This window comes from Hyperolius riggenbachi, chromosome 9, assembly GCF_040937935.1.
Source record: "Hyperolius riggenbachi isolate aHypRig1 chromosome 9, aHypRig1.pri, whole genome shotgun sequence".
Taxonomy (NCBI): Eukaryota; Metazoa; Chordata; class Amphibia; order Anura; family Hyperoliidae; genus Hyperolius; species Hyperolius riggenbachi.
In genome coordinates, this window is record NC_090654.1 from 91,514,318 (window position 1) to 91,523,864 (window position 9,547).

Sequence of the window (9,547 nt, forward strand, 5' to 3'; positions counted from 1 at the left end):
AAGAAGGAGTGTCAAATGTAAACCTTTTCTAATAACGTATATGTTCAAATATAAACTGTACAATAAGCTTCGACCGTGCAGGAACATTGCCTCCAGACAGAGAGCACCTGGAGTGGATACGCACTTTTTTTTTTTTTACTATTGTTCCGCCCACTTAATTTTCCTCAAAGTCTCAGTTTGATGACCTCACGAAATTCACTTTAGTAAATATGTCTCCACTAGAGAAGCGTTTGTTGCCTGTGGCGGCCATTTTCCCGAAGCCTCCATTGCTCGGAAGAGCATGGAATCCAGCTTTAGAAAAATGGCGCCAGCCTGAGAGACAGGAAAGCGGAGATAGTGCGGGATTTGGAAGCGGAGTGGATGTGCGCCGCGCGGAGCAGACGGGCTCCTGCAGGCAGCGAAAGGCTCCTTCAGGCGTACTGTGTATGTATCAAGCTATACTTTAGGTAAGCACGCGCGGCTGTGCTGATTTATTAGATAGGTGCTGCTTAATATTATATATTTGGGGTATGGTTAGAACTGTGTGTTATAGGAGGTAATCATTGTCAGTTTGTGTTTATCGTCAGTTATTTCTATTCGGTGTTTTAGACAAGATGCTTTTTAAGGACACATCAAAGTTTTTCTAAATTAAAAAAAAATCTATTATTATCCAGGGCTTCCTCCAGCCCCTTGCAGTTCAGAGCAGTGCTTTTCAGCGCTGCTAGATTTGGGCGCAGCCGGTGCCACCATAGACTATAATGGGAATCACATCTACAGCGACGCTCAGTGAGTAACGTCGGCGCCGTCAGAGGACGGAGCCGAAGTTGCTTAAAAACGCAATAATTCTGCCTCCAGCAATTGCTGGAAGCCGAATTTATATCATTCCCCCACTATCCATGGCGGCCTGGAGGGGGAATAGTATATTCAGTGTTCTCCCCAGAATTTTTCTCCAGCCGGGTGGCATGGAAAAGTAGCCGGGTGGGGCGACACGGGGAAATTTGGTGGTTATGGGGGTTATTGCTGTGCTCCACACGGGAGTGTTTGTTGCATGTCAGATGTTAATGCTGCTGAGAGAAAAGTAGGGGGGGTCGGGGTGGGGGGGATGTGGCGGGTCAAGGGGTATTGCATATCTCATAGTGTGCATACCTTGTAGTCTCTACACTGGCTCAAGAGTTCATTCTTTAGTTTGTGCAATGGACCACTTTGCACAGACTTTTGCTGGACAGTTTTCACAGCACAGAGTAACTGCCAGAGTTAGCTCACAGGCTGACATTATAAGAAAATAAAAAAAAATATACCAGAAGGTCAGCTGATAATGCCCAATATATGGGGGATATGTGCAGGAGTAAACTAACCTATCACTAACAATGATCTATCAGAAAAAAAAAAAGACCACAATTAATCACAAGCCTGATCATCATTCAGAAAATTTGGTTTTGCAGTTTAGGTGCACATTATATTGGCCAACACAAAGCACACCGCAGCACCGAGAGATAGTTAAAAAAGCATATAAATAAGTGTTGTTGGTTATTACCAGCTGTGTTACAAAATGCTGGGTAAGCTGATCAGACCTTCAACGCAATCCAGTGCTAAATAACAAAACCGAGATCAGCGCACAAGGAAAACTTCTATAGGGCAACCTACACTCCCACAGAGTGATAAATAACACTAGAAAAATGAAGGCGACAGCCAAAAGCAGAGTGAAAGAAGATCGGCAGCTTACCCACGTGTAAAAGACTCAGGGAAATAGCTATGCTATTCTAGCTGACTGGCTGACTGTCACGCTGCTGAACTTCTCGTTCGTGGAGGAACGCTCCCAGCCGCCCACAGCATTCAGAACAGATAGTCCCGCCTCTTATGCCACCAAGCCAATGAGCATTCTCGAGGCACAAGGCATCACAAATACAGCCTGCCAGGAAGTGCGAGGTCTCCTACGTAGAGGAGAGTGGCTCACGCAGCGTACGCGGAGCGCAGTACTTTTCCTACGGCCCGCCAGGAACATCTAAAAATGTATGTGCATAAAAGCCAGGTGCAAGATGACTGCCCAGCGCGAGATGGCAGCCGGGCGGGCGCCCAACTTACCCGGGCGGAGCGCCCACCTATTTGATGCTGGGGAGAACACTGATATTACACGGCCCGGATTTGTGCAGAAGCAGGATCAGCCATATACCAGCTGTATCCTGCGCCCAAGTCTACCGGCGCCAATTTCAAATGTATGCTTGCAGTTGTCCTGTGCCCTCGCCGTAGCTTCGGTCACCGCCGATGGCCCCGGGTCCCCTCCGGTTCGAGATGTCTACTGCGCAAGCTGCTTTCTGAGTTGTGCTGACGTCATCTGGACTGTACTTCGCAGGCGACTCCGAACCGCGCGCTAGAGCGCAGGAAGATGCTGACCTGCACCGGTGGGGACCGGGAGCCAACGGAGCTGCAGCGAGGGCACAGGTCGGCTGCCAGGGGCTGGAGGAAGCCCGAGGTAAGTGGATTTCAACTTTATTTATTTTTTTTTTAGTTCCTCGACCTTCCCTTTATGCCACTTTCTTAGGAAGCTTATACATAATGGTTCTTATTAAAAGTGTACTTGAGATGAACAAATAGAAAAAAAATGATACCTGGGGCTTTCTCCTGCCCACTTCAGGTTAATGGGTCCCTCACTGTCCTCCTCCGCTGCCTTGGTTCTCTGGTAGCTGCCCTGTTATCTTCACCAGTCGGGGCAGTCCGGCTGCGTGTGTTCGCTTTTTGTGCTTCTGTGGCTGGGAGCGTTCTGCGCAGTACGCAGAGCGCTCCCGAAATCGGGGTGTGTGCTCGTGGCTGGGCATATGCAGCACGCCGTGATTCAGTGAGATAATGGCATTTACTGGAGGGTCTAGGTGGCGGAGGACGGTGAAGGGCTGATTAGCCTGGAGAAAGCCCCAGGTATATTTATTTCTATTTGTTTATCTCAGGTTTGCTTTAAGTTGTATAGTCTGGTGGTATTTTAGTGGCTGGTTCAGATGGGCATCTGAACCAGCAGCATGGCTTTTCGCTCAAATTCTTTTCTGCTTGCAAGAAAAAGCATTTGGCAACCTTTGGTGGTGCTTCCAGTTGTAAAGCAAATGTGTTATATTTTCACATAGGGGACACAGGAGGTGTGTTTATGCAAATTAACTAAAAAAAATGGGATTCAGTGCAGCATTTATGCGAATTGACGGTAAAAGTGCGATCATCATTTAATGCCTGTTCACCCCTTGTCTGAACAGGCCATAACTCAGGCATCCTGCTGTAAGGTTTATGTGTTTAAGGTGCCCACTTATGATACAGTTTTGATTGTGCAATCTTACCAAATCAAATGGTCACCTTATGCAGTGCACAGTTCTATAAGATAAAGATTAGGGCTTGCACATACCTAGGCAAGAACATCACACAATCAAACTTTTATGGATGGCTGTATTAGTAAAGTATAGGTCAGGTATCTTGTCGTAACTCCCCAGAGGCTGATTGAATGGATCTATACCATGGTCGAAGCTGAATGGCTGAGGGCTTTGCTTAGGCGTACTGCCCCTGGAAGTGGCGCTCCAGGTGCACCTGAAAAAACCTGGGATGTGGCAGATCCCAGGCGGAAGTAGGGTACTTTGGTCTGTACTGCCCATATGCATAGCCGACTAACGCAGCTCCCCGGCCTTTTAGCTAGGGAGAGTGCGGAATTTTTATAATTTCGGCCGCAAGGTCGGGGCCAGCTTGCTGGCACCGGGGACTTGTCCCCTGGGGACTCCGGGTTCCCACCCGGCCCCCTCTCGGGGGAGCCACCCGGACCATGTGGACACGGTTGCCACATGGCCAGGCCCTTTGGGTAACCACTGGGCACGTCGGGGTCCTCCAATCCTTTGGGTGTCGGAGGACTCCAGGATCCTCCAACCCCTCGGGTGTTGGAGGATGCCACCCCCTGAGCCGAAGGCAAAGGGGGAAGGTTCCCTTTGGGGAACAACCGGAAGGGCCCTGCTGTTTTGTGGGGACCGTGGCTGCCCATGCACGTTTTGTGGGGGAGCTTTAGGGCACTCACGCTTTTTCCGTGCATGGGCTTTAAGGCCTTGCTTACCCGGGACTCCTGTTGCATGCAACAGGAGCCAAGAAAGCTTAAAAAAAAAATAGGTCAGGTATTTATTGTCTCAATAGTACTGTCAAGTTTAAAATGGGACTTGTTCTTGAATTTTCTATGATTCCTGAAATGAGTGCAGCCTGAACCAAAACTTTACATGGGGCTAGTCATGTTCAAAAATATTTATCGTAATGTACTTACATTTTTTTTTTGCTATGCAGATGTTTATTGTAATGAATGGCAGATGCATCCATTATTCACTGTAATGTGTGCAGCAGGGTGTTGCGCACTGTGCAGCATTGGATGTATGTAAACAATCCCGTAGCTCAGCATGGGTAAGGTGCCGGGTATCCTCTGTGTGGTAAGATGCACTGAATATAGTAGTGTGTGTGTGTGTGTGTGTGTGTGTGTGTGTGTGTGTGTGTGTGTGTGTGTGTGTGTGTGTGTGTGTGTGTGTGTGTGTGTGTGTGTGTGTGTGTGTGTGTGTGTGTGTGTGTGTGTGTGTGTGTGTGTGTGTGTGTGTGTGTGTGTGTGTGTGTGTGTGTAATTTTCGTTCACCCCTATGACAAACATAAAAGATAAGAATGTATCATTTTTGATAAGGAAGCTTTCTTGGATATACTGTATGTTTCGAATTTGGTCAGTAACAGAGGCACTAAGGTGGCTGTTTAGTATTTAAAGGGATACTGTAGGTGGGTCGGGGGAAAATGAGCTGAACTTACCCGGGGCTTCTAATGGTCCCCCGCAGACATCCTGTGCCCGCGCAGCCGCTCACCGATGCTCCGGCCCCGCCTCCGGTTGACTTCTGGAATTTCTGACTTTAAAGTCAGAAAACCACTGCGGCTGCCTTGCCGTGTCCTCGATCCCGCTGATGTCATCAAGAGCGCACAGCGCAGGCCCAGTATGGTCTGTGTCTGCGCAGTACACTCCTGGTGACATCAGCGGGAACGAGGACACGGCAACGCAGGCGCAGTGGTTTTCTGACTTTAAAGTCAGAAATTCCAGAAGTGAACCGGAGGCGGGGCCGGAGCATTGGGGAGTGGCTGCGCCAACACAGGATGTCTGCGGGGGACCATTAGAAGCCCCGGGTAAGTTCAGCTCATTTTCCCCCGACCCCCTACAGTATCCCTTTAAAAGCAAGTATAGTACTTTGACTTTGATCCTGAGGTCAAGGAGCAGCAGATCAGAGTTAAAGGACAACTGAAGTGAGAGGGATATGGAGGCTGCCATATTTATTTCCTCTTAAACAAAACTGTTTGCCTGGCAGCCCTGCTGATCTATTTGGCTGCAGTAATGTCTGAATCACACCAGAAACAAGCATGCAGCTAATCTTGTCAGATCTGACAAAAATGTCCCAAACACCTGATCTGCTGAATGCTTGTTCAGGGTCTATGGCTACAAGTTTAAAATGGGACTTGTTCTTGAGGGCAGCACGGTGGCATAGTGGTTAGTGCTCTCGCCTTGCAGCGCTGGGTCCCCGGTTTGAATCCCAGCCAGGTCAACATCTGCAAGGAGTTTGTATGTTCTCCCCGTGTCTGCATGGGTTTCCTCTGGACACTCCTGTTTCCTCCCACATCCCCAAAAAAACATACAGATAAGTTAATTGGCTTCCCCCTAAATTGGCCCTAGACTACCATACATAGACATATGACTATGGTAGGGATTAGATTGTGAGCCCCTCAGAGGGACAGTTGGTGACAAGACAATATACTCTGTGCAGCGCTGCGTAATATGTCGGCGCTATATAAATACTTAAATAAATAAAATAGAGACAGAGGATCAGCAGTATAGCCAGGCAACTGGTATTGCATAAAATGAAATAAATATGGCAGAATCCATAGCCCTCTCGCTTCACTTGTTGTCCTTTTAAAGGCTACCCGAAGTGACATGTGACATGATGAGATAGACATGTGTATGTACAGTGCCTAGCACACAAATAACTGCTGTGTTCCTGTTTTTTCTTTCTCTGCCCGAAAGAGTTAAATATCAGGTATGTAAATGGCTGACTCAGTCAGGAAGTTACTACAGTGTGATCTTCATATCAGCGCTGTGTAATATGTTGGCGCTTTATAAATACAATTAATAATAATAATACAAAAATTTCTCATTTTTATCTCTTTCTTGCTCTCAGAAGCCATTTTCTGCTAGGAGAGTGTTTTATAGTTGGAATTTCTGATCAGTGAGGGTCACACTGTAGTCACTTCCTGTCTGAGTTAGGACTGAGTCAGCCACTTACATACCTGATATTTAACTATTTTAGGCAGAGAAAGAAAAAAAGGAGCACAGCATAGTTATTTGTGTGCTAGGCGCTGTGCATACACATGTCTATCTCATTATGTCACATGTCACTTCGGGTATCCTTTAATGAAAAACACAGAAAAGTCTACAGGATGACAGAGCTGTCTTATTAATTTTGTTCTTTGAACTTTGTTCTGATCGATGCCATGCTCTACAATGATTTGTTAAAATGACTGCCAGGTTCAGTCCCAATAGTTTTGGCAATACTGTATATTATATATGAGCAAAGCATGAGATTATACTATACTAGTTTTGGAGTCGCTTCACATTTATGCAAGTCAGGTGTGTTCGTGTGATGGAATCCAATTTTAATTTTGCTTTTTTTTCCCCCTCTTCTTATTTTGGCTGTAAGGAGTAAAAATGAACCCCACTGCCAATCCCAAAAAAAGGAGGAGGGTAAGAAGTAAAAAAACGGGCATAAAACCTGCGCAGCCAGGACAGAAAGGGTTGTTTGGGCAGCAGGGCCAGAAAAATAAGATTTACACACCTTCGCTCCGAACACTGCAGTGGAAGTTGAAGCAGCAATACAACCAGATTACGCAGGGAGCTCAAGGAGAGCAGCCAAATCCACCAGGGCAAGTGAATGAGCAGATGACATGGAGACAGAGAATAAAAAAGGCGAAACAAGAACAATGGCTGAAACAAAAACAACAACAGTTGGAACAAAAACAAGGACAACAACAGGGGAAACAAAAAAAGAAAGGTGCAAAAGCATTACCAAAAGACAAGGATGAGGACAAGTGCACGGTATGTCTCATTTTAGAAATCATTGTCGAAGTTTTGTGTGCTAATTTAAGGGCGGATTTAATGCTAAACAACATGGGGGTGAGAGCAGGACTGTTACAAAAGGCAGTCAGGTTTCAGCTGTTAGATGAAATGAGGGGGTGTGTACAGGAAAGATTGGTGAAGTTGTCGTGGGCAGGGAGCACACAGCATTTCTACTGGTATTCCCGATGGTAACGTACAACCGTTGAGCAATTAGTGCAACCCGCGCTACCTAGGTTACGTGCACCCAACTAAGACAAGACACCAATCATTTATGTTGGCGGACTCAGTGTCACAGCTGCAGCTACTAGGGCGCACTCAGTAGACAGTAGAAGTGTTAGGGAGTCTAGCCCAAGGTCTTATTGAATAGGTGCTGGCTTAGGCCCAGTTCACATCTGCGGTTTTTTTCTGGAGTCGGCCGTACGGATGTGCTGTAAAACGTCAGTTTTCCATAGGATCCTATTGTGATTGACAGCGCCACTTGTGCAGGCGCAGTACAGGTCGACCTCCAGGTCAACCTGACGTCATCACCGGGGACTGGGAGGCAGCGGCGGCTGACGGCGGAGCTGCAGCAAGGGACATGCTGGGAGCTTGGGGCTGAACGAAGCATCAGATAAGTAGCACTTATTTTATTAAAAAAACCTGACAACAGGACCTGACTGTTTTCTGCCAATGCAATGGAGAAAACGCATACATTGCAAATGGGGATGTCTGAACAGATCCTATAGATAACATAGGTTCCATCAAAATATCTGTTTGTGCTTTGGTCTCCGTTTGCAAACAGTATGATTGTGTTTCTTCTGTGATCCCAGCCTTACACTAAACCCTTCATGACTCTATCTAGTAGTACAACAGGAATCTTCTTAAAGAGAACCCGAGGTGGCATTTCATTATGTTAGTGGGGCACAAAGGCTGGTTGGGCACACTAACACCAGCCTCTGTTGCCGCATCGTGTGCCTCAAAGACCCCCCTGCTCGCCGCTATACCCCCGCAGTGCTGGCGACACGCAGCGTGTCGCCAGCACAATGTTTACCCTAGCGCTGTCTGTCAGCGCCGCTCCCCCTCCTCCTCCGCATTGCCGCTACCCGCCCGCGTCCCTTCCCTCCAGCTGATAAGAGGGAAGGGACGCGGGCGGGTAGCGGCGATGCGGGGGAGCGGCGCTGATAGACAGCGCTAGGGTAAACATTGTGCTGGCGACGCACTGCGTGTCGCCAGCACTACGGGAGCTATATCGGCGAGCAGGGGGGTCTTTGAGGCACACGATGGGGCAACAGAGGCTGGTGTTAGTGTGCCCAACCAGCCTCTGTGCCCCACTAACGTAATGAAATGCCACCTCGGGTTCTCTTTAAATGAAACATTCTTATATAGTAATTACAGACCCAAGTCAATATGGGGGCATGTAGTGATAATGAAGCACATTGCAACCACAATATATTACCATAAATCCATGTTGACCATTAGCAAACATGTACTGTATAAGCAGCAGAAATACAATTATTCAAAGTTCAATATTCAGACTGTCAGGTAAAGTACCCATGAACCGGACTATATGTATGTACGTATGCATGTGTGTGTGCGTGATATAGATATAGATCAGTACAGACCAAAAGTGTAGCCACCTTTTGCTTTGATTACTGCTTTACACACTCTTGGCATTCTATTGATAAGCTTCAAGAGGTAGTCACCTGAAATGGTTTTCCAACAGTCTTGAAGGAGTTCCCAGAGATGCTTAGCACTTGTTGGCCCTTTTGCCTTCACTCTGCAGTCCAGCTCACCCCAAATCATCTCGATTGGGTTCAGGTCTGGTGACTGTGGAGGCCAAGTCATCTGGCGCAGCACCCCATCACTCTCCTTCCTGGTCAAATAGTCCTTACACAGCCTGGAGGTGTGTTTGGGATCATTGTTCCGTTGAAAAATAAATGATGGTCCAACTAAACGCAAACTTGATGGAATAGCATGCCGCTGCAAGATGCTGTGGTAACCATGCTGGTTCAGCATGCCTTCAATTTTGAATAAATCCCCAACAGTGTCACCAGCAAAGCACCCCCACACCATCACACCTCCTCCATGCTTCACGATTGGAACCAGGCATGCAGAGTCCATCCGTTCACCTTTTCTGTGTCGCACAAAGACACGGTGGTTGGAACCAAAAATCTCAAATTTGGACTCATCAGACCAAAGCACAGATTTCCACTGGTCTTATGTCCATTCCTTGTGTTCTTTAGCCCAAACAAGTCTCTTCTGCTTGTTGCCTGTCCTTAGCAGTGGTTTCCTAGCAGATATTGTACCATGAAGGCCTGATTCACACAGTCTCCTGTTAACAGTTGTTCTAGAGATGTGTCTGCTGCTAGAACTCTGTGTGGCATTGACCTGGTCTCTAATCTGAGCTGCTGTTAATCTGCGATTTCTGAGACTGGTGACTCGGATGAAGTTATC

At 47.3% G+C, this 9,547-nt stretch overlaps 1 protein-coding gene across 2 annotated transcripts in view; it reads left to right on the plus strand.

Moving 5' to 3' along the window:
• The first annotated feature begins 298 nt into the window (after positions 1 to 298).
• Positions 299 to 9,547, plus strand: part of LOC137532558 (uncharacterized) — a 97,076-nt gene continuing 87,827 nt past the window's right edge. The window contains exons 1-2 of one of the 2 annotated variants that reach the window (XM_068253188.1): positions 299 to 446; positions 6,699 to 7,093. In XM_068253188.1, the coding sequence (XP_068109289.1) occupies positions 6,707 to 7,093 (387 nt within the window). In that variant the 5' untranslated portion in view covers positions 299 to 446; positions 6,699 to 6,706. The remainder of the gene's footprint in view (positions 447 to 6,698; positions 7,094 to 9,547) is intronic. The other variant, XM_068253189.1, reaches the window with a different exon arrangement.